The sequence below is a fragment of the Manis pentadactyla genome, chromosome 7, assembly GCF_030020395.1.
Source record: "Manis pentadactyla isolate mManPen7 chromosome 7, mManPen7.hap1, whole genome shotgun sequence".
Taxonomy (NCBI): domain Eukaryota; kingdom Metazoa; phylum Chordata; class Mammalia; order Pholidota; family Manidae; genus Manis; species Manis pentadactyla.
The window spans coordinates 148,826,742-148,850,037 of NC_080025.1; the positions used below are offsets into that span (position 1 = coordinate 148,826,742).

Sequence of the window (23,296 nt, forward strand, 5' to 3'; positions counted from 1 at the left end):
TGTAAGGATTAGGAAGAGGATAGGTTAAAGGGCCTAGCTCAGGAGACGGCCTAGAGGAGGCATTTGACAAATGGCCTCAGCATCAGCACCACCTCCACCACTGTCCAGCACTGTCCCCTCTGTCAGCACAACACCGCTGTCACCACCTCCACCACTGCGGTTTGCCAAGTGCCAAGCCCTGGACTTCATCCCACAAGGGAAGAATGTGTCAAACATGGACCTGTCTTCGAGTAGCTTGCAGACTGAAATGCAGGTTAAGTCACAGACATTAGTGACTATAACTGAAAGTACATTATTAGAGAAGTTCAGGGACATGGAGTTTGGAAGAAAGTGACCATGTTCAGCTGGGGAAAACAAGGCAGCTTCCTGGAGCCAACATTTGCCGTGCATACGCTTGCCAAACAGTGAGAGGCACCGTCCCACTGGGGTCAGGGGAGCACAGCCGAGCCAGGCCTCCTTCCCCGGGTGGGCATCGGCGCACTGTGGTCCCAGATGGCACGATCATGAGTGCAAACTGCCGGGGAGGCCTGGAGGCCTCAGAGTCCTACTTGCCAGTGGACACGGGGTGGGTCAGACTCCCAGCTGCACACTGGCCATTGCTCCTCAGATATTCCCTGTGCCAAGGATCCCAACGAACTGGGAAACCCAAATCGGGCCATCTTTTGACCACACAACAAACACTGTCTCCAGCTTGTCTCATAGCCTGAAGGCAGCGTTGACAAGCACACTGATCAAGACGTGCTGGCTTGCTGCTGGGTGACAAAGCGCCAGCGCAGGGCTGTCCATGGGCTCCCTAACGAGATGGCCCTGGTGCCACAGGGCGAGGCAGTGTTCCAGAGCTGCAGGGGTCTCAGGAGCCCCCACCGCCAGCTCATTAAGGTGAAGTCGGGGTCACTTCTGCTGCACCTTCCTGTGCTCGGCCTGAGACGGCCATTCTGATGAACTGTTCCCTCTCTCCCTGCCTGTCAACGCAGTGAAAGGCTGTCAGTGCTCAACGGTGTTCAGCTGCTAAGTGGCCTGCCCGTGTGCAGGGGGAGTAGATTGGAGGTGTCACTGAGCACCGCCACCGGCACAAAGAAATCTGTGCGCTTGGGGCAGCCTCACCCTGGTCTCTCTGACCAGGACAGCCGGGCTATCTTTGCAGCTGACACACCTTCCACTTAGAAAAATCAGTCACCAAATGGTTTTTACCGAGTTCACTAAATCCGTGAGGTTGAACAGGTGTTATTTTCTAAACTACATGATCAACAAATATTGCCGGAAGTTGACCCTGACACTACGTGTGGGTATCTGCAAGGGGCGCTCCTTGGGCTACTCGGAATCATCCTGGAGACGCCGGGGGCGTGAGGCAGAAGAGCCGCCCTCGCCTCTGTCCCGCTCCGCACGGCCTTCTCGTCGGTCACTTCTGCTCTGGTATGCTCTCTTCCTGGCCTGCCTTTTGTCCAGCAGCCGCACCCCACAGCCTCTCACTGGGCAAGTGAAAAAGGTGAAGAGATCAGACTGAAACAGTCACAATCCACTGTTCTCTCCGCATTCGGTGGCACAAGGCATGGAGTTACAGGTCACCAGCTACCGTGACCCCCTGGGGAACATCAGACTAATGACCACAAAACGGGTCACATCTTCTGAGGGCCGGTCCACGCAGTTACTTGGCTCTAGATGTTTTCATTCTTTCTGACCCTCACGACAACCCTGTGGTGCAGGCATGACTACCCCTGTTCATGCGCAAGGAGACGCCCTCCCAGCGAGCAAGGAGCAGGGCTGGGAAGCAGCCCCGGGCATTCTGTGCCACAGAAGCAGGCAGGCTCACCCTGACGCCTGCCGGGCAGAAGTGACAGGCCTGTGCTCAGCTGGGTTTAGACAAGGGAATTTGGGGACCTTCTTTTGGTTTGAAAAATAAACTTGAAAAACTGGACAAGAATTCCAGGGTTCTGATTTCAGTTCCACCTGTGCTTGAGAGTGACCGTCTCACTCTACCTGTCTCAGCCTCCAGCTCCTGCTGAGGGCCCCGCTTGCCAGGTAAATAGGGGTCGGCAGAAAGCCCAGCGCTGCTGTAGGTCACTAGGCTGGGGCTGACTGTGTCCACCCCACCCACTCTGGGGGATCTAGGTGGGGGCAGTCACCACCTTGGGGGGCCTGAGCAGCTGCTCACAAGCACGTGAGAAGTGAACTCGGAAGTGAGGAGGAGGGACAGCGTCTTCTGCCCACAGGATTGAGAAAATCATGACAAACACGTGGCTTCCCACAAAACCTCACTGCAGCTCACTCTGTGTTCACAGCCACTCTCCCCGCCCAACCACATCTCCTCCCGGCCTGTGGCGCCCACCCCCAGCTGGCCACAGGCAGGACACGGAAACAGAGCCAGGAAGGGGGCAGGACGTGTGTCCAGAAGGGAAAGTGTGTGTGCAGTCAAGTTGCAGAAGGTCACAAACTGACCCCAGCACCTCTGTGCCTGTCACGCCCCAGGCACTCACCCGCTGGTGGGGGGTGAACACCCGATGACAGGCAGGCTGGTTTGCCCACTGAGCGGGTCTGAGCTGGTTAGGCCTCGGCTTGCGATAAGTACAGTGGGCAGGTGGGGCCTCCACCGGCAGGGACTGAGGATGGTGCTCGAGTGACCAGGCCACAACACATCCTGTGTGCTGGGCACAGACCTGAGACCCGCTGTGAGAGAGCCCAGCGCCCCACCAAAGGTCAGCAGAAATAGTGGCATGAGAAGGCCGCTTTACAAATCAAATCAGTGTCATGGACGTGACACATACACAAAGTCATGGCTGTGGGCCTCACGGCTCCACACCTCTGCATATGCTGCACCCAGTGGCATAGCTAGGTAGGGGGCCCAAGGAAACTCTGTGTCCCCGAAAGTGTACCCTAAGGTGGCATCTCTTCAGAAATGGACATGGGAGACGGGCCTGCAGGCAGACACCTGGTTGTTTCCAGCCTGGGGCAGCTGTGAGTAAGGCCGCATGCGAGTCCCCTGGGGAAGGCATGCCCGTTCTCTTGGGCAGGCGCCCAAGGGAGCGGGATGCTGGGTCTTGGGAGGGACGCCGTCGAGCATTAGGAGACCTAGGAGTGGGCCGGACAGTTGGTCTCCACTGGCTCAAGAGGTCCCATCATGCCACATTCTCACCAAGAGTTGGCATTATAGGTTCTTTACTTTCAGCCAACCTGGTGGATATGAAGTGGTTGTTCTTCATGGTGTCTCACTGAACTAACCTAATGACTGCTTAGCACTTTTGACACCCTTATTAGCCACTTGTAGATCTTTTTTCATAAAATATCTGTTCAAAACTTTAACATATTTTTGTGTTGGATTGCTCATCTTTTTCCTTTTTATCTTTATTAAGGTAAAATTAACATTCAGGACAACCTAAGTGTCCATCAGGAGATGAATGGATAAAGAAGAGGTGGTACATATACACAATGGAATATTATTCAGCCATAAGAAGAAAACAAATCCTACCATTTGCAACAACATGGATGGAGCTAGAGGGTATTATGCTCAGTGAAATAAGCCAGGCGGAGAAAGACAAGTACCAAATGATTTCACTCATGTGTGGAGTATAAGAAAAAAGGAAAAACTGAAGGAACAAAACAGCAGCAGAATCACAGAACCCAAGAATGAACTAACAGTTACCAAAGGGAAAGGGACTGGGGAGGATGGGTGGGAAGGGGGGAGAAGGGGCATTACGATCAGCACACATAATGTAGTGGGGGGGGCCATGGGGAAGGCAGTAGAGCACCGAGAAGACAATGACTATATAGCATCTTACTATACTGATGGACAGTGACTGTAATGAGGTATGATGGGGGGGAAAAGGTGATTAGGGGAGTCTAGTAAACATAATGTTGCTCAAGTAATTGTAGATTAATGATACACAAAAAAAATCAACATTCAGGAAACAGTGCGCATGTGCTCTGACACAGGTACACACCCGCAAACCCTCACCCGAACTCAGACAGCGAGCTCAGCCCCGCCGATCCTCCCCCCACCCGGCCCCCAGGCAGCCACTGACCTGCCTTCTGCCACCTACACACTGGTTTGCATCTTCTAAAATTTTGTATAAATGGAATTATAACAGTACATACTATTTGTCTCTCAGTCAGCACAATTATTTGAGATTCACCCACACTCTTGCATGCATGGATAGCTCATTCATTTTTACTAGTGGGCAGCATTCCACTTCATGGAACAAACACACTTTATCTGTTCACTTGTTGATGGGCTTTGGGTTGTAGTTGGCATTACTGTTAAAGCTGCTGTGAACATTCATGTCCAGGGCCTCAGACAGACAAAGATTTCCATTATCTTGGGTAGGAGTGGGATGGCTGCATGATAGAGTGGGTGTATGTTTAGGAAAATGTAAATGCTTCCCAAAGTGGCTGTACCATGTCACGTGTCCCCAGTCCAGCCCTTGGTGCGGTCAGCCTTGAAATTCAGCCCTTCCCTGCTGAACAATGATGTTGAACATTTCACATGAGCTTATTTGCCACCCATTTATCTTCTTTGGTGAAGTGTCTTTTCAGATCTTTGGCTCAATTTTTTATTTACTTACTTTTTTCTTTTTAATGAGTGTAAGGGTTCTTTATACATTGTAGAGAGAAGTACCTTTTCAGGTGTAGTATTTGCAAATATATTTCCCAGCCTTTGACTTGTCTTTTCATTATTTTAAACAGTATCTTTTAAAGAAGAAAATTTTTTAATTTTTATGAAGTCCAATTCATCAGTTATTCTTCTATGGATTGTGCTTTTGGTATCATATCTAAAAATCAGCTTGGGGGAAATTGCCACCTTAGTACTACTAAGTCTTCTAACACATGATCATGACTATATATATATATATATATATCCATTAATTTAGGCCTTCTTGAATTACCTCATCAATTTTTTTAAAATTTCAGCATATTTTATTAGCTTTATTTCATAATTTTTGATACTATAGTAAATATTTTTATAATTTCAATATCTAGTTGTTTGTTGTTAGTATATAGAAATACGACTTTTGCATACTTCCTTTGCATTCTACAGCATAGTTACACTTACTCACTAGTTTTAGTAGCTTTTTAGAGATTCCACCAAAGTTTCTAAAAAGCAATCATGTAATCTGGATATCCGCCTTTTCTTTCTTTTTCCTGCTTTATTGCCCTGGCTAAGATCTCCAGTGCAGAAGAGGTTAGAGCAGGCATACTCATCGGATTCCAGGCTTTAATTGGTGAGCATTCAGTCCTTCCTCCCTCAGTACGATGTTACTTGCAGGTATCCATCCTGAATCAATGTTGGCTTTTGCCAAATGTTTTTACTGCGTATTTTGAGATTATCATATGGTTTTTATCTTTCTAATTAATTATACTGATAAATTTATTGTAACCAAACCTGCACTACTAGAATAAATCTCCCTTGATCATGATGTATTGTCCTTTTTTATATTGTTGGATCTGATTTGCTAAAATTTGTCAAGAATTTTTGCTTTTATATTTCTGAGAGACAATGATCTGCAGTTTTTTTTCCTTTAATATCTGTCCCTATATGAATTTGATCCTGTGACATTTTTTGAGACTTATTTTATGGCCCAGCACATGCTCTATCTTGGGAAATATTCCATGTATACTTGAAAAGAATACATATTCAGCAGTTTTTAGGTGCATCATTCTATAAATATCAATTCAGTTAATTTGGTTGATGGTATTGTTCAAATCTTCTATCTCTCTACTGGTATTTTATCTCTTTGTATAATCAGTTACTGAGAAAGAAGAGCTAAAAAGCTCTAAAAATGATTATGGACTTGTATATTTCTTTGGTATTCTTGTATTTTTGCTTTATGCATTTCAAGGGCTGACATTAGGTTCATAAAGAGAGCTCTATGTTATCTTAATGAATTAACCATTTTCTCATTATAAAATGTTTCTGATAATATGTCTTAAAGTACACAATGATCAATGTTAATACAGTCCCATCACCTTTCTGATATGTAGTTTCCATTGTATATACTTTTTGTACTTTCACCTTTAATCCATAAATGTCTATTTCATGTGCTTTGGTTTTAGTAGAATATAGTTGAAATTTGTTTTTCATTTTTATTCAGACTGAACGTCCCTTTTTATTTGGAGGGCTTAGCATTTGTATTAATATGATCATTAACAGGGGCGGACTCAGGCCTGCTCCCGACACCTGCCTCTATCCAGCCCACACGGTCTTCGCTCCTCTCTTCCTTCTTCCTTTCTTTCCCTCACATGGATAAATGGAGCATTTTTTAGCATTGCATTTTATCCCTGAATTTTTTGATCATTTTTCAAAAAGCTGTTGCTGCGAGAATTATAATGTGTATCTTCAAGCTATCACACCTTCAAATGACATGTAAAACTCCACAAGCGAACAGAAAGCCACAGTAGCGTCATTCCAGAGTTCCTACCTACCCTGCGTGTTCCTGATGTCATATGTTTTTCTCCCACATAAGCTATAAAACCCACAATTCATTTTTACTATTTTGTTTTAATATCCAATAGTCTTTATCAAAATGTTAAATGTCTTATATGTATTTTTTTGTATTTACTTGCAAACATAGCATTTCTGGTTCTTTTCATTCCTTTTTGCAGATACGGGCTTCTGTACGACATCATTTCTCTTTAAGCCAAAGCAAGTTTTTTAGCATCTCTGCAGCACGGGTCTTATTAGAGACAGATTTCCCTTGATTAGTTACAGTTTTGAACAATACAGAATTCTAAATTGACAGTGTTTTTTTTCTTTCAGAACTTCAAAGATGTTCCACTATCTTCCAGATTCCTAATGAGAAGTAAGACTTCACTCTTATAACTACTGCCCAGATGAAATATCTTTCTTTCCCTTCGTGTACCTTTAAGACTTTATCTTTGGTTTTCCTGTTTATGATACACTTAATGTTTAGTTTTCTCCACATCTATCCTGCTTCTTGCTCACAAAACTTCTTGCATCGGTTTTTTATGTCTTTTAGCAACTTTGGAAAATTCCCAGCCATTATTTCTTCAAATACTTGTTCTGCCACATTCTCTTTCTCGTCCCGGTCCAGGACTCCAACAATACATATGTTTAGTATTTGATCTTGCCCCACAAATCGAGGATGTTTCATAACATTTTCCCACTCCTCTTATGTTCTTTATGTGCTTTTTTTTTATCACGTCCTTTGGCCTGACTTGAAATTCACCGGTTCTTTCCTCTACTCTGTCTGGTCTATCGTTAAGTTCATCAAATGAATTCTCTACTTCTGGTCTCTCAGCTTTCACTTCTAGCATTTCCATTCGGTTCTCTTTCATCGTTTCCATCTCTCTGCTGCAATTTTCGATTTGTTCATTTATGTCTTTCCATCTTTGCCACTCAGTCCTTCAGAATATTTAATTATTAAAATGTCCTTTCTTAATGGTTCCGATAACTGAGTCATAGCTGGGCATTCTTCTATTGCGTCTCTCCTTCTCTGACCGAGTCACATTTTCTCATCCCTCCATGTATCTCCCAGTTTTTGACTATACACTGGAAATTTTGTATAAAATGGTAACAGAGAATACAGTATATACTTATGCCGAGAAGCTAGCACAACCCTCTAAGTGATGAGTTTCAGTTTAAACCTCCTCAACAGTATAGAGCAAACCGGGATTTACGGCGTTCTCTATAGTGACTGCAAGGACAAGTGACCCGTGCTGCTACGGTCGATAAAAGCGGGAGCTGGTTCCCACCACCACCAACACAGAAGGAATAATTACACTGATTTAGTGATCAATAAGAGCCCAATTAGTGTGTCAGAGCCTTGAGCCGGTAGGTTTGATTTAAGAGGACCAGTGTGATTTTACTCCCTCTGGCTTCTATTATGGAGTAATCAGTATTAACTCCCCGAAAGATAACAAATTCTCAGTATTCCTCTGACTCCCTATGCTAGCTAGATCTTTGGTGACAGATACACAGAAAAAGATGATTTATAAAATAACTCATTGGAAATTGGTTGCCCCTTGAAATTGCCACCTGAAATATTTCATCAACCAAGAGGCGAAGGGATCAGAAAACAGCCTGAACCCCTCGCTGGCTGTATTTATGTGACAAGATGTCTGCACAGTGGCTTGGATCACATCTGAGCGTGGACTTCCTGAGCTTTCTCCAGTCTTTGTTCATAGAAAGATGACTAAGGGCTTTCTCCTCATGTAAACACTGGACAGAGAAAATAATGAGTATAAGGTTTGCATGCATTTTTTAATATTGAGAAGCTTCTATCTCAACATGGAACGAAAATACCTGAGCCAAAAATGCCACCAAGTGCTCGTTTTCTGATTAACCCTTGTGGCCATCACTGAAATGGCTGTGTGGTGGGATGACCGCAGAATCCACTATTCACACGGGTATTCACGAGAGGGAAGGGAGGACCTATCAGCAGTTATCATGGGGCAACAGGCATAAACTGGCACTGCCCAGGCACACCACAAGGTATGGCATCCCCCCGGCTGGGAGTTCTTAAGATTGCAGAAGCCAAAGTGACAGAAGGCGGCAAACGGCTGCTGATGGAGGGCCTCACAAGACCAGGGCCAGCCCCCTTCTCGTTTCTTTAAGTGGCGAGCCGGCAGGGATGACACACTCATCCTCTCGCATGCACCTCGGCGGCCCGAGGGCGGCATCCGAGACCACGGACCCACACCCAAGAGCTCAGGCCTCCCGCCATCCCAGCCACAAGCTGCTGAAGGAACAATGGTCCTGTAAAAAGACAGCGGCCGCACTTTCTTCCAGATGGCAAGCCTGCTTCGAGAACAAGCTTGGATGTGTGTGTAGACGCCTGATGCTGGATTCACACTGCACGTGAATCAGGACGGGAAAGACTGCAGTGAACCCCACCGATCAGCCTAAGGATGCTGCACACCCACTGCCCCCCCACCACTGGGGCCTAACGAGCATCCTACTGTGTGGACCCAGCAGAACCATTGACCCACCAGGAGGCTCCTGTGCTGCGTGCTGGCGAGCTGCCGTGAGCGCCAGACCTCCGGCCCTGCAGCCACAACAGCCGCTTGACCCAGCATCGCTGCAGCCCCTCCGACACTCACGGCGCCAACTGCTTGCCAGCTGAGCAAAGTGTCCCACTTTAAACATTTCTACAACTTGCTGCAGGTTATTTCGAACGATAAACGCCCCCCGTTCTGCCTCAGATCAGGGGCTAAGAGCAGGAGGCTACAGCAAAGTCTAGGGCACCCTGTTTGCACCCCTCCAGCTGAACTTCAGGCCATCCTTGCCCAGGGAGCAAATTCTATTCTAAATTTGACTCTTTCGCTCCAGCACGAGGGCTGAGTTAGTAAAATAACCAAAACTGACAGAAAAACACGATGGAAGAGCTCAGCTCTGAACACACAGGTGTCTGCCACGCACACGGCTGGTGGTTCGCGAGGGTGGCCACCCCGCCTGAGGCGGCTGTGGTGCCTCGGAGCCCCGGAGCCCATGCTCTGCTTCTGCAGCCGGCGAAGGCTCTACACGGAGTCTGGTTCGTTCCACATCACCCTTGAGTAGGGGGGAGACACGTGGACTGCTCCACAGAGAAGTTTCGCCTGCTTTCCTTTGAATCAAGGACTCCCTGAGTGTCCGGAACCTTTAATGCCTCCTCTCTCCTCTGAAACCGTCTGTGGGCCGCACACACGTTCCTCTTTATTGATTGGTCACCTCCAGCACCCAAGGACAGGCCGTGACATCTCCATTATGGAAAAACAGCGACCCCGCAGCAGCAGCAGCCGGCACTGAGCGGAGAGCCTCGTACCCCTTTCAGCAGACATGGGGGCAGAGGCAGGAGGCACGGGCGGTTCTGTGTCTGCGCTTGAACCACCAGCGTCCCTGAGACGGGGAAGGGCTGGGCTTCCTCGCGCAGTTTAGGGAACAAATGAAATCTGCCCACACGGCGGGACGGCGGCTGGGCCCGGGGCCTCGGGCGCCCAGCGCACTGACTCCGTCTGCTTTGAGAGCGCTCTGCGCCCCGCCGCCCCCAGCTGCACCAGGACCTCCTCTAGGCACCCAGCAGAAGGTTCCGGACTCATGACCTGACTTTCATTTTATCGTTAGATCAGTTTGCTGACAATAACTACTACTACCAACTCGTCCTTTGCCGTGAGCTTCACTCATGGGCTGCCTTGCTTGACCCTCACAATGACTCCATGACCAGCACGGCCCGGTGTTACAGCTGAGGGCCAGCAGCCTCCCTGAGGCCGTGGCACCAGCGGAGGAGCCGGTCCTGAGCCCACTCAGGACCTGCAGAATCTCACCCACCGGGCCGGCCATCGCCTTTCCCCTTGTGCCCAGCTGAGCACCTGGCTCACAGCACAGGCTTATTCAGTATCAGTGAATGAACAGAAAAATCATACACTGAACATTTTAGGACTAAGTGGCCTGGCTCACTTGGGGTTAAGGCCCACACTGAGAAGCTGCACCGCAGAGAAGGCTGCACACTGCACATGCGGCTGGCCAGAGTCCAGGCTGGGTGGGCTTGGCCAAGCACAGTGCAGGGACTGTCCCTGCACTACCTGACTCCCTCCCTCCCTGCACCATGAGGATAAAAGACCCCACCCTCCACCTCCGGGACAGATTCTGAGAACCCAGCAAATGTATTCCCCTGAACCAGGTGTTCAGAGTCCAGGGGAACCTTGTACCGCTGCTCTCCTTCAGAGGACATGACCGTGGCACAGCTGCACTGGACGCTGGGGGCTCCCACATATGAGCTGGGGCTCTGGAACCCCCATGGCCTCAGCACGCACCCAGGCTGGCTCTAGGATGCTTCCCAGGGCCCACGTTCCAGCCGTGGTGTCCAGGCCTCCTTATCACGTGCGGCTGGCCGATGCAGGGCCTTGAGGAAGGCTGCACACAGCATCCCCGGCGAGCTGCAGGAAGGCATCCTCTCCCCGGTGCCTGCCCAGCCCACAGCTCTCCCAGGCCCCCGCTGGAGGGGGCGTCTGTGATGACGACAAGGCAGCTGGTGGCTCTGCTGTGCTGACCCGAGTTTCACTGAGGCCCGAAGCGGCTCTCTGAGGCCCCACCAGCACGGCTTCTGAAAGGGAGCTGGGTGTGTGTGTCGTCCAAAATACCAGCCCAGAGTTGGCTTAAATAATTTCGATGACTGCGTAACAGGAAAAAAATATAAAAAGTGGCCCAAACTGCTTCCCATGTACTTCCTAGAGCCACGACCACCCTCTATGGAGGGTCTAGCAGAGGTCAGAGGACACAGAGGGCGTCCCCCAGACTCTTCGTCTGTGCCAGCATGGCACCACTCGCGGAAAGGGAAGTGCGGCAGGAGAGAACGTCCCGCAGCTAAGGTTCCAGGCCTGCCAGGGCGTCCGTGCTGCGCCCGGTTCCTGGGCTCCAAGTGCCCCACTCTTCCCAGGAGCTGAAATCTAGTAACTCCTGCTTAACGAGCTGTCATAAGAATCACACATACTTTTGCATTTAAAAAGTTGAGATTTCTAATTCTGTTTCTTTAAAATGTACTTTTGAATGTGTTTCCATCCTGAAATGGCTCTAGGGCAGATTTAGTTTTGGTATAAAATGAACTCCTACCGAAGGGCCTGAACAGTTTGGTACCCAGACCCTCTGGACTCACACAGGATCCCGTGTGGGGCAGGTGTGCCCGGGAGAAGAGGTCTCCTGAGACACGGGACGCACAGTGAGTGCCAGGACAGCCCCCAGGCAAAACAGACAGCTGGTCACCCTGCGCCCACCGAATTCCAGCCAAGGTCAGCGTCCTCCCTCACAGCTGGGTGCCCACTGCTGTCCGGGGTCCAGGCAGTGAAGGCAGGTCCTTACCTTAACGGGTCGGAGCACCTTCCTTGCTGCCAGCCCAGTTTATGTTTGTGGTGTGACAGTGGGCTGTCGCAAAGGAGGCACTCAAAGACCCTCACTGCTGAGCATGGCCGGGCAGCTGCTGCTGGACGGGGGGCAGGGGTGACTCTAAAAGGGGTCCAGGACATTCCCCCACACCCGCCTGAATGCCCACCAGCCTGGGACGCGAGGCGAACAGGGAGGCATGAAGATTCACAGATATTCCTGGTGTGCACCCAGAGAGAGCCACACACGGCAGGGAGGGACAGACCCGGAGCTCCAAGATGGCAGCGACAGTCACCTGAGCTGGCGGCCTGTTGTGCTTTGTCCTGGGGAGCACGTCCGGGGCGGTGGCCTGGGACAGGGCCTGCAGATATGGCAGGTAGTGCCGCACGGCCGCAGCCAGTGCAGTGTCTTCCTCCAGACTGTGCTTCCTCCCGCCATCAGCACTTGGCTGTGATGCCCTGGAAAGCAAGAGAAAACTGTGAGCCCGCTGCACACTCGGCTGGTGCCGATCAGCCTCCCGGCCCTCTGCTGGACACAAGGCACCAGGGGGCTGCAGCGCACATGCAGGGACAGGCCGTGGCTGGACACGAGCACGAGCAGCCTGAGGTCCAGGGAGACGGACTGCGGAAGAGGATGGCAGGAGCCAAGCTCAAGCCAGGAGGCCCTGCCCCGGAGAGGCGGGACTAGGGCTGAACTCCACCAACATGACAGGTGGCCTGTCAGGCAATGTGAAGGCTGCTTCCCCCCGTGACAGGGATGCGGCACCGTGCAGAAAGAGCCCCGAGAACCACCCTGGCCCACAGCCTCCTTGCTCTGGGACGTCTGCAACCTCAGTAAGTGCCCCATATGCAAAACTGTTGTGCAGCGCGCAGGGGTGAGTGGGTCCCTGCCTGTGACAGAGAATGATGGCCCCAAAGACGCCATGTGCAGAACCCCAGAACCCGTGAATGTGGCAGGATCCATGGCGGGGAGGTGGTGGGACTTAGGAGGCTCCTCAGCTGACCCTACGATGGGGAGGTGACCCAGGTCTGAGAAGAGGAAGAAGAGGTGGAAGGCTGGCAGAGGTGTCACGTGACAGAGACGCCCCGCTCTGAGGGTGGCCGTGAGCGTGGCACCCCAGGTGGCTGCAGAAGCAACAAGTGGAGGGGCCAGGCCTGCAGCCCAGGGTTGTAGCCTGAGAGGCCCCTGCTCGACTTCTGCCCTAAAGAACTGAGGACAGCATGTGTGCACCGTTTAAGCACTAAGTCTGGGACTCTGCCACTGTGGCAGACTAACAATGCTGCCTGTTCTACATCATGGCACTTTAGTTACCAAAAGCCACGTGTGGATCCCCATACGTGGACTGTGCCAGGCAGACAAGCTGGCAGCTAGAATGACAGAGGGAGCTGTTTACTCCCACATAGCTGCACCTAAGCGTCTGCCAGGAGGGGACTGGGTCCAGGAGGGGCAGCGAGGACAAGGGCCCAGAGCGCAGGTGACCGAGCAGGTGCGCACTGGGGTGGCGCAGAGGCTAACGGGATGTAGCCCCGACTTGCGCCCAAAGTCATTAGGACAGCACCTACTCCTCTGCCAAGAGAGGTGTCTGCCGCCGGCCCAGTGCAGCAGAAGCCAGTGGCAGGGAGTCACCAGGTGGCCCCTGGAGCCAGTGCGAGGCCTGGCAACACGGGTCCAGACTCGCTGCACCCTGGGCGGGGGTCTGGGGTGGGAAGGAACACCCTCAGTGTCCAGCCTGCCATCAAGATCTGCTCTGTCCTCTCAGAAACTGTTGCTGGGTGAGAGTGGCTGCAGGCGACAGGGCCGCTTCCCAGAGCCGTGGCTGTGAACAGCCGCTCCCGTGCTGCCCACCTCGCAGCCGAACTGGGCGTGGCCTCGGCTCCAAGGGCTGTGGGCCCAGAGCCCCCTGGCCTCACAGGCACTCTGCTCTCATGCAGGCCACCGGCCCACCAGGGCCCACATGCGCCCTGAATGGGGAAGGACCAAACAAGAGGCACTTCTCTTCCAAGCTCCCAGTGCCGCTGAGCTGAGCCTCCAGGCCTGTGCAGGGCCAGCCGAGGGGCACATGTCTTGATGCGTTCCTAATATCAGCACGTTTGTGCTCTGGACAGGCTGAGAATCTCCCAAATCAGCACGGGCTCCCCCCTCCCTGAAGTTCTTGCCTCAGTTTCTGTCCTCTCACATGCATGGCAGGGTGGCACTGTTTTCACTGACAATGCTTCTCTGCAAATGGCAACACATCCAACCAGCTGCCACGCTATGGACCCGCGGAACCCACCCCGCTCTGCCTCCATCCCCTGCTTGCCTCCTCACAGCCCAGTCCTACAGGCTGACCTACCCACGTCTACCCGCCTCTCTCTGCTCTGCCCACCATGCCCGCCAGGCTGAGAGCCGAGTGGACTGTTCCTGCCCTTCCCCTTTTGCAAACTCCACAACCAGGAGCCCCAGGATCTCCAGAGGAAATCTGGATGCCTTCACTTAGTGCCAAAAACCCGTCATATCCTCCTTGCCTGGTCATTCACTTCTGAAGGCAAAGGTGCCCTCAGTCGGAGGTGGCCCAGTTGTTACTATGCCATCCTAAAGTCCTCTTCATAGCATTTACTACTAGCAGAAATTACCTTCTCTATTTAAACATGGATTTATTGCCAGATTTCCCTCCCTAGAATGTGAGCTGCCTGGAGGAGCCGTGTCTGTTTCCCCTGCTCACCACTCCCACCCAGAATCCACAGCAGGGCCTGGCACACAGCGGGCACTGAGAAAGTGCGCAGGCACTGAATGAATGAACGTGGACAGGCCCACTGAGTGCCCGATTAACGTGGAGTAGCTCAAAACACTGGCATTTCACACAATCAACATGTCCAGTGCTCTGTGAAACCTAAAAACCATTATCACCAGAAGTGAATGCAGTTATTGTAGTGATTCAATTATTTGAAAGAAAAATGTCGTTTCCCTTTTTTTAAGAAAATGAAGTTTTTAATTAAACAAAAACAATGCTCTCAGCCTGTGTAAGACTTCCTTGACAACCACAAATGCTGTTTGTGCAGAAAAAGCCAGATGTGTCATGTGGCAACCCTATGTCCCTCGCTCGTGCCTTCTGTACTGGCCGTTCAGAGGGGGTGGCAGCCGACTTATGAAATAATAAAGAACTGAGCAATTATTCCTGACATTTACATAGCAGAATATGTGGATGGGTGTTTTTCACACACTAAGTCCATTTGATCTTCATGTAAGTAAACAGTGGATTTTAAAAGTTGTATTTTTTTATCTGCCAGAAGTATCCTTGATGTCAAGCAAGAATGTGCCAGACGCTGGGCAGAGGGGCCGTCACGCGTGGCCCAGAGAAGCAGCACCTGTGGAGGGCACGGACCATCATGCGTTCCCCATTTCCTTCTACCCTTTCTTGTGGATTTTGTATTTGGGCAGACCTGGCTTTTAAGTAGTCATTTGATTTTTGCTTTCATTTACTAGTGTACCAAATTTGATACACGTTTTATGATAATTTCAGAAAATATGGTGTTTTGATGTGCAGAGAGTCCCCCAAGGCCCCAGGATTAAGGTAAAGGGCCTTAGAAAAAGCTGTAAACACAGAAAAAGGGGAAAGGCCTTCCCCTAGCTATGGCAGCTCATGGGGCCTGGGTCTGTGTATGTGTGTGTTAGAGGCTGGGTGTGGCTATGTTCCTGCATACAAAGCACTCAATTGGCTATTAACCTATATCCACTTTTGTTGTCCAAGTAACAATGGCTGAAGTATTTTATACACACATGATAGTCATTATACATGGGTCTTTACTGCGGTTCAGATGCTGATGGAACATATTGGGTTTTAGGTAGATGTGAAATCACAGGAGACTTCCCAGTCGAGTGACAGGGAACAGGCTCCAAGCTAGTTTTGTCACGAAGGAAGTCAGATTGTCAAGAACACAGCACTAAGCAGGTGTGAGATATCTGTAGGTATTGCATAAAAGTTGAACCAGAAAATTTTCATATTTGTGTTTAATTATCTCAATCGATCAATCTCTCCTGTTTTTATTTCTAATGCCTTTTCAAGTCACTCTGGCTCAGACTTCACAGGCACATAAATTATCAAAAGCTTCATGGTTCTTTGCACCTCAAATCATGGCTATAGTTTCCTTGACCATTTTTTAATGGATGAAATTTCATGCTCTATGTTGTCAGTGTGTAATTTAACTGAAGTCAATTTACTTCTCTGGTATTTTGTCTATTTTTCTCACTAATTGCTAATCAATGCAGATAGAACCACCTCATAAAAGTGCCTACAACTCGTCTTATCCATCTTCTTTGTTGGCACCGGCAGAGCCTCGTGTGACACCGTAATATGTGACAGTGATGCAGTGTCCATCATCATGTACTGCAAATATTGTAGCAATTAAATTGCAAATTGACTTTTGCCTGTCATTCAGTTTTAAGTAGGTCAAAACTTTGTAAGTACACATTTTCTACGTCAAAAAGATTAAAAATGGCTTACATTTAGGACTCCCACTCTCTATCCCACTTGTATGCACTGACCTTAAAATAACATGTGATGCTATCAGTTAACACTCAATTTGCTGGAGAAAACACAATCCAACTTATGAACAAAATCTTTGCAAAGAGCACACAGTGAATCTGATCCCATTCCTTTTCTTAAAAATCCAAACCTTGGGTCTACTTTATTTTCCAGGGAAAGCCTTCCTGAGCTTCCAGGCCACATGCTGGGCTACCCTCTCCACAGACACTGGGGTGCCCCCACACTCCGACCCTCTGGGTCCCTGCTCTGCTCTGGGGGTGTCTGCAAGGGCAGCGATGGGCTCTTGCATCCTGGGTACCCAGGTGCCTCCGGCCTGGTTCCTTACATCCAAAATCCCTAATTCCTGCTCTGTGGCTTTGCACGTGGCCCCTCCCCCACTTACCCACGCGTCTTACTCCAGCCCAAGAGCAGGGTGGGGTTCCTGAAGACTTCTCAGCTCATCACTGCCTCCTGAAAAGTCACTGGTTTGGGGCAAGTTACTTAACATCTCCAAAGATCAACTGTCTTAAGAAGAATGCCAAGTATTATATCACTGGCCCCCTGTGGATACTTAAAATCTGTGAATTACAGAATGCTCTAGAAGTGTCCTGGAACGAAGAAAGGCAGGCAGAACTCTGGGCTGTGGAGTTATCCACAGAATAATTCAGAGGTGTCACAGATCATGCATTCTTTCCTTCCTTGTCACTGGGCAGGCACTGGCTGAATGTCCCCCTGTGGACAGCACCGGGCCAGAAGCAGGCGGGAAGCTTGGGAAGGAGGGGGAGAAAGTGGGGAAGGTGGGCATGATGGGCTCCTTGTCTCCAGTGGGGCAATCAGAAGACAGTGAGTCCTTCACTAATAATGACATAAACCTGTTACTTCAGAAAACCTCTGGAAAACCTAAAGGTGATGGACATAAACTGAATTTAAAGGAAGACATGTAGTTGCAAACAGTCAGGTGATTAAAGCCTGCCAGTTGCAGTCCACACAGGAAAGGCCAGCCAGCAGAGCGATCGGGCCCTGGGTGGTGTGAGCGCCTTCACCGAGCCGCACCAGGGGCCGTTAAAATGCCACTGGGCGCGCTAGATGCGGTTTACGGAGGCTGCGTGCACACAGATGAGTCCAAGGAGAAATGGTGAAGGGTGGCCACAGAGTGATTCAGCAGCAAGAAAGTTATAAAGCAGGGATGGAAACACTAGTTTTGGAAAAACAGAATCCAAGACCAAAGCATTCAGGCAGCAAAGGGCACCTCCTGAAAATGTCAGCAGGTATAGTGATGGCAGCCCAGGCCTAACGTTCAGCCTCCTGTGCGCAGTGCGCAGCAAAATGTACAAACAGCAGAAGTAAAATTCACAGAAACACAGTTTTGGTTTGAGAAACTTCAGTATGTCAAAATATAATCAAAGACATATTGATTTTCTGTAGTATAATTGATCTTTATACATAATTGTAAATTATGTTCATATAAAATTATAAACTATATATTAAAATCTGTACCCCACAAACAGTAAACACAATAGCTTTTTGAAGTATCCATTGAACATTAGCAGCAGTGTGGTAAATGCTAGGCCACAAAGAAAACCTCAAAATTCCAAAAAAGTAAAAACTGAACAGGTCTCATGGACTAAAATTCTGTAAAACTAGACACTAAGTTAAAGTTTTAAACAATATGTAAATATGAAAACTACAGAAGCCTGCCAAATACTGTTTTCAAAGGTATAAATACAATTACACATAATTTAGAACAAGAGTAGACACAAATAGTGGAGGTCACAGGACAACGTTAGAACTGTTCTCAGAGGCAAATGCATTCACCCCAGCCCTCATCACCCTTAGAAAATGAATAAATGAAGACATGAACAAAACTTCCAACTCAGGAAGTTTTATAAAAAACAATAAACTTCAAGATAGTAGAAAGAAGAAAGTCTGAGAGATAATTCTTTTTAAAAGTTATGTTAAACAGTGAAAAGTCAAGTTAAATAAAATGACAAAGGAGGGAACCTACATGCATGTGGAGTGAGTTGTAAAGTTACAGTGTAACACGGTATCACAAACAGTTAAGAAACTTGGAAGCCCCATGAGTAGAATTTGCTCTCTACAAGAATATAAATGTCCCAAATACACACAGTAAACACCGTGGCCATATTTTACCAGTAATCTCAGAGGACAATGGACGTGTCATAAGAGTTACCTATAAAAAAGATAGTAAGAATACACACACACACACACACACACACACACACACACACACACAGGGAAGCAGATACTTTTAATGCTAAAGGAAGTTTTGTAGAAATTTTATAAAGAAGGACCGCTATTCAGTTTGAACAATGGACAAAGATCATATACCGGAAACCCACATAAAAGAAAATCCCAATCTGTAACATGTGCATTTTCAAACTTTTAACCTCAACTGTAATAAAAAATAAGGTACCATTTTTCACAATGAAACTGGCCATTTTTTCAATGACAACATTAACACTGGCAAGGACGGAGCATGCATCTGGGTGTGTGCCCGAAGGCTGGCCTGGTTTCCCAGCGACACTCCCTGGCAGCGCGCTTCAGGTAAGCCTCTGGCACTGTGCTTCTCGGCCCCATTCCCTGCCTCCTAGACGACTGACGGGGGCTTCCCACCTCTTCATGCCTTCCTGGGCATCCGGCCCATTCCCCACCCTCAGGAGAGTTCAAGGCCGTTTGGGACGGTGCCCCACACTCAATCACAGCTTCACTAAGAGCACAGCGCGCGGCTCTGGCAGGAGACCGCCCAGCTCGCCACTCGCCCTGTCTTCGGACTGAGCCTCATTTCCTGTCCTGTGAGGAGGCGAAGACGTTGGCTGCCTGCCTCCTGGTGTGTGCTGAGGACGAGCCGGGGCGCTGTGGAGCAAAATGCTCGGCTCGGGGAACCAGAGGACTTTCCTACTTAATTCTGCTTCTGTACTGAAGTGAACATGCATTCTCACAGGAAATGAGAATGTTTAAGTTCTCTGCTTACAACCTGGCTCTGAAGACACAGGCCTTTCTGAGGCCTGGGGAAGGGCCCGCGGACGGCGGCACACGAGGGTGGCGCCTCACTGGAGGGCGACTCGGAGGCAGCCGCCTCCCACAGGCCAGGACACTATGCAGAGGAAGCCCCCACCTGCTCCTTATGGACATCCCCACTTTCTGGAGGACCCCCTCAGAGCAGAGTGGGTGCTTTGCCTGATTAAACAAAAACAGACTTGACCAAGGCCGGCCGTGGCCAAACGGCTAGGGGACAGAGAGCAGTCCACTGACCTGGCTGGGCTGGGAGCTTCAGGGAGCCGCAGGTAGGTTCTGGGAAGGTCTGTGAGTTCCTGGGCCATCACGTGCTGCGTGTAGTCATCCTGCCATGTGAGGCCTGTGAGGAAGTTGCAAAAGACGCATTACTAATTTGGGGACAGAGCCAGACTCCCATTTCAGCCCCATGAGAAACTGCTGCCGTTTCAGAGTCCCCCCGTGCCATGGGCAACCCTAAGGGTCCCACTGTGGCTTATTACTAAGGTCTTCTCCTTGCAGAAACTCCAAGCCTTCCGAGACTTCGATCAGAAATATGATGGGGGCTTTGCTAGATGAAAAAAATCAGGGATAGTGGTGCTGTGGCTGGACAGCAAGGAGCCTCAGGCACGTGGTTCTGCAGGAAGACAGACTGTGTCTATGGAGGATGCAAAGGTTCTCCACAGGAAGCTTTGGTCACGGCAGAGCTACCCCGACCCAAATGCACACCCGTCCGCCCAGCACTCAGCCACACTCCTCATACCCCATCCTGCTTAAGGGCCACGCGTTTGGAATGAAGTGAGGGTATTGTTACCGTGAAGGCAATTATCATGGGCTTAATGTACTGTATCTGGGAGCCAATTACATTATATTTATGTTCAAATGTTATGACAAAGAGCTTTGTAACAAGAGTGGAGTAGTTATGAAGGTAAAATCCATGTGATTCTGCATTAATTACATGCACTACAGATCACATAATAATTAGGCTCAGAATTACCAAATAACCCCCAAGAATAATTATTATGCAATTTGTACATTTTAGATCTTATGCTAACACTTTAGCACTTAGAACTACCCCATGCAATTATCCATAATTATCTAATCACTAAATATCATGTAATTACAGAGATATATTTTTATGCCTTGTACAAAAAACATTACCAAAACCTTCAGACCAGGCGGGCTCTGTGCTTGTCTCTGTGTGCGTGAGTGTGGTACAGGGAGGTCCGGAACTTGCTGAGGACCTCGCCTTCTGGGAGCGAAATGCCTCAGTAGGTATAAGCTGCCATCATGAACACTCCTGAATGTTTTTCAAATGCAAATCCAACTTTTCTTAAAGTTTACAAATGGCAAGATGCAAACCTCAGAAGTCTCCATGGCGTTACCTAAGAGGAAGCTGATGGGAAAATTCACCAAAGAGGCCAGCCTCCTAGGCCTACTAGGTTCTGGAACTCTGTTGGGACACATGTGAAGAATGGGTCCCTGACGGGAGGCCCAGCCCCACAGCCCCTGCCACCATTATTCTAGGATTAAACATACTCACTAGCGAGCATGTCTGTCCCGTTTGCCAAAAGCAACCGAGAACCCCCCTGTGAAATGTACTGGCCACAGCCTGTCGCCAGGAGCGTTCCCAATGGAGGGCACATTTGCAAGGTTGGCAGGACATCCAGCCGTGGTCTGGAAAGTAAGCGTTGTTTGGCCACGCACCCCGAAGAGGATGGCCTTCTGTTCATTTGTCAGGAAACAGAAAAGAGCAAGAGCACAAGAGGAACTTTCTAAGAAAAATATTTCATTTTTAGTAACAGAACTTCAACAGCATTTTACCTAAGAGCACAAAGGTCTGAGCTGTCACTTCCAGGGTCTGTGGGAAGGTCTCAGTCATGACCGCTGGCTGCCTGGCTAAGGTGTTCTGTATGGACGACCTGGGTGCAGCCCTGACGGACCCCGGCCTGGCTGATAAACTTGCCGGGGAGCAGGCAGGAACTAGGCGCCTGGACACAAAACCAGGAATGCATGGGCCCCGGGGTAGATGTCTTTTCTGAACCTCTCCCCAGGCATGCTGGACAAAACCCTGGGAAGCAAGGGTCCTGCTTTCTGGAAGATGGAGAAGACACTTCTCCCTACTCTTCCCACGACGTACGACAGAAGCCCCAGGGAGTGATGCATGGACGGCTGTGAACCATAGAGGGGAGGCAGCCGGGCGAGGGCCCTGGGGATGGGCAGGGAGGCACGTGCCGGCTTCCCTGGGCTTTTCTCTGGGTTCGTGCATCTCGGACTTGGAGCAGAGTCAGCCAGCCAGCAACAGCGGCAGGTGCAGATGAGCCCCAGCCAAAGGCCTCTCTAGCTGCAGGGCAGGAAAGGTGTGACTCTGCACTCTTAGGCCAGAACAGCTCTGCCCCCACTGCCCACCACAATATGACGAGCAGTGTCTCCCCACCGACTCCCGCAGCGGCCGAAGCTAGCCGGACACACTTCCTCATGAGGCTGGAACGAGGCTCCCAGCCTCCCCCAGCCCGCTGCTGTCCTCAGAGCAGGCCTCGCAGGCCACGGGATCCCTGCTGGGCGGCAACTGCCCCACATTGGTGGAGACCGTGTGGGCAGGTCAAACTCCCACCTACCCCCTGCCTAGCTAAGGACAAGTCCCCTCCCCTCAGGTGTCAGCAGAGGTCCAGTGAGGAACCTGGACTACCCATGGGTCAGCAACAGAGAGACCCCCCCGCACCTCCCCCCAGCAGAGCAGGGCCACAGAAAGCCCACTCACAAGGCTTAAATGAGACACAGAGTCTCATAGCCCAGTACACAAATGTCCGGGTTTCAGCAGTAAGTCACTTGTCATACCAAGAACCAGGAAGACCTCAGACTGAATGAAAAAAGACAACCAGCAGACGCCACCCTGAGATGACGGGGACGTCAGCATTACCTGACAGAGGCTGCAGCCGGACAAGAATGCTTCACTGAACTATTATGAACATGCTTGACAAGAACTGAAAAAATAGGAAGCCTCAGCTTAGATATAATAGATATAAAAGGAACCAACTAGAAACAGTGTAACTGAAAAAACACAATGACCAAAGTGAACAGCACAGTGGACATGGGAAAGTCCGTGAAGAGGGACAGTGGAAATGGCCCGAGTGCAAGAGCAGAGAAGAGGGGGCACAGGAACCGGCAGGGCCGCGGGGACAGGGGGGCCCGACAAGGGCTCTGGCGTCGACGTCATGGGTCCCGGAGCAGAGATGAGAGGAGGCAGGGCTGGAAAGGCCTTCAAATGAATAATGGCTGGAAACTTCTTTATTTTGGCAGGAGATATAACCTAAAGACTCACAGAGCTGAGCACCCAAACAGGGTAAACCCCAATCCCCTCCAAGGCACATGATGATTAAACTTCTGAAAACTAAAGGCAAAGAAGAAATCTTGACAGCAGCTAGAGAAAATGACACTCCACCTACAAGGGACACAGTTCAGATGAGAGCGTTTCTCAACAGAAACCACAGAGGCCACAAAGAAATCACACGACATTTTTCAAGTGCTGAAAGAAAGAACCGTCCTGAGAATCTCACAATCCAGACACCCTCGAAAATATCCTTCAGAAACGACAGGGAACCGGGGCATTCTCAGAACAAGGGGAAATGAGAGATTTTTTTACAGCAGACCTTCCCTGAAAGAACTGCTCTGAGAACATCTCTGACTCTGCAGAGGAGCATGAAACTCAGGGAGGAAGAGGAACACAGAGAGCAAAGCCCTGGGATCCTGAGCAGCCTTCCTTCTCCTGAGTCTTGCGGTCACGCGTGACAGCTGGAACGAATGTGGTGACACTCCTGATGTGCTTCTGAACACACAGAGGGAATATTTCAAACAATTGTAGTAAACAGAGGGACAAATCATGAAGGGAGATAAGGTCTCTGTATCCTAGAACTGGCAAAATGACAACACCAGCACCCTGTGATAAGTCTGGTATATATGCTGTGAGATCTAGGCCAACC

The 23,296-nt window shown here is 49.7% G+C and overlaps 1 protein-coding gene across 3 annotated transcripts in view; it reads right to left on the reverse strand.

Annotated features, from left to right (window-relative positions):
* PTPRN2 (protein tyrosine phosphatase receptor type N2) overlaps positions 1–23,296 on the reverse strand; it is a 723,823-nt gene that overhangs the window by 426,861 nt on the left and 273,666 nt on the right. For all 3 annotated transcript variants that reach the window (XM_036899584.2, XM_036899583.2, XM_036899582.2), the window contains exons 4-5: positions 19,578–19,680; positions 12,099–12,261 (exon numbers count right to left, since the gene is read on the reverse strand). In XM_036899584.2, coding sequence (XP_036755479.2) covers positions 12,099–12,261; positions 19,578–19,680 — 266 coding nt within the window. The remainder of the gene's footprint in view (positions 1–12,098; positions 12,262–19,577; positions 19,681–23,296) is intronic.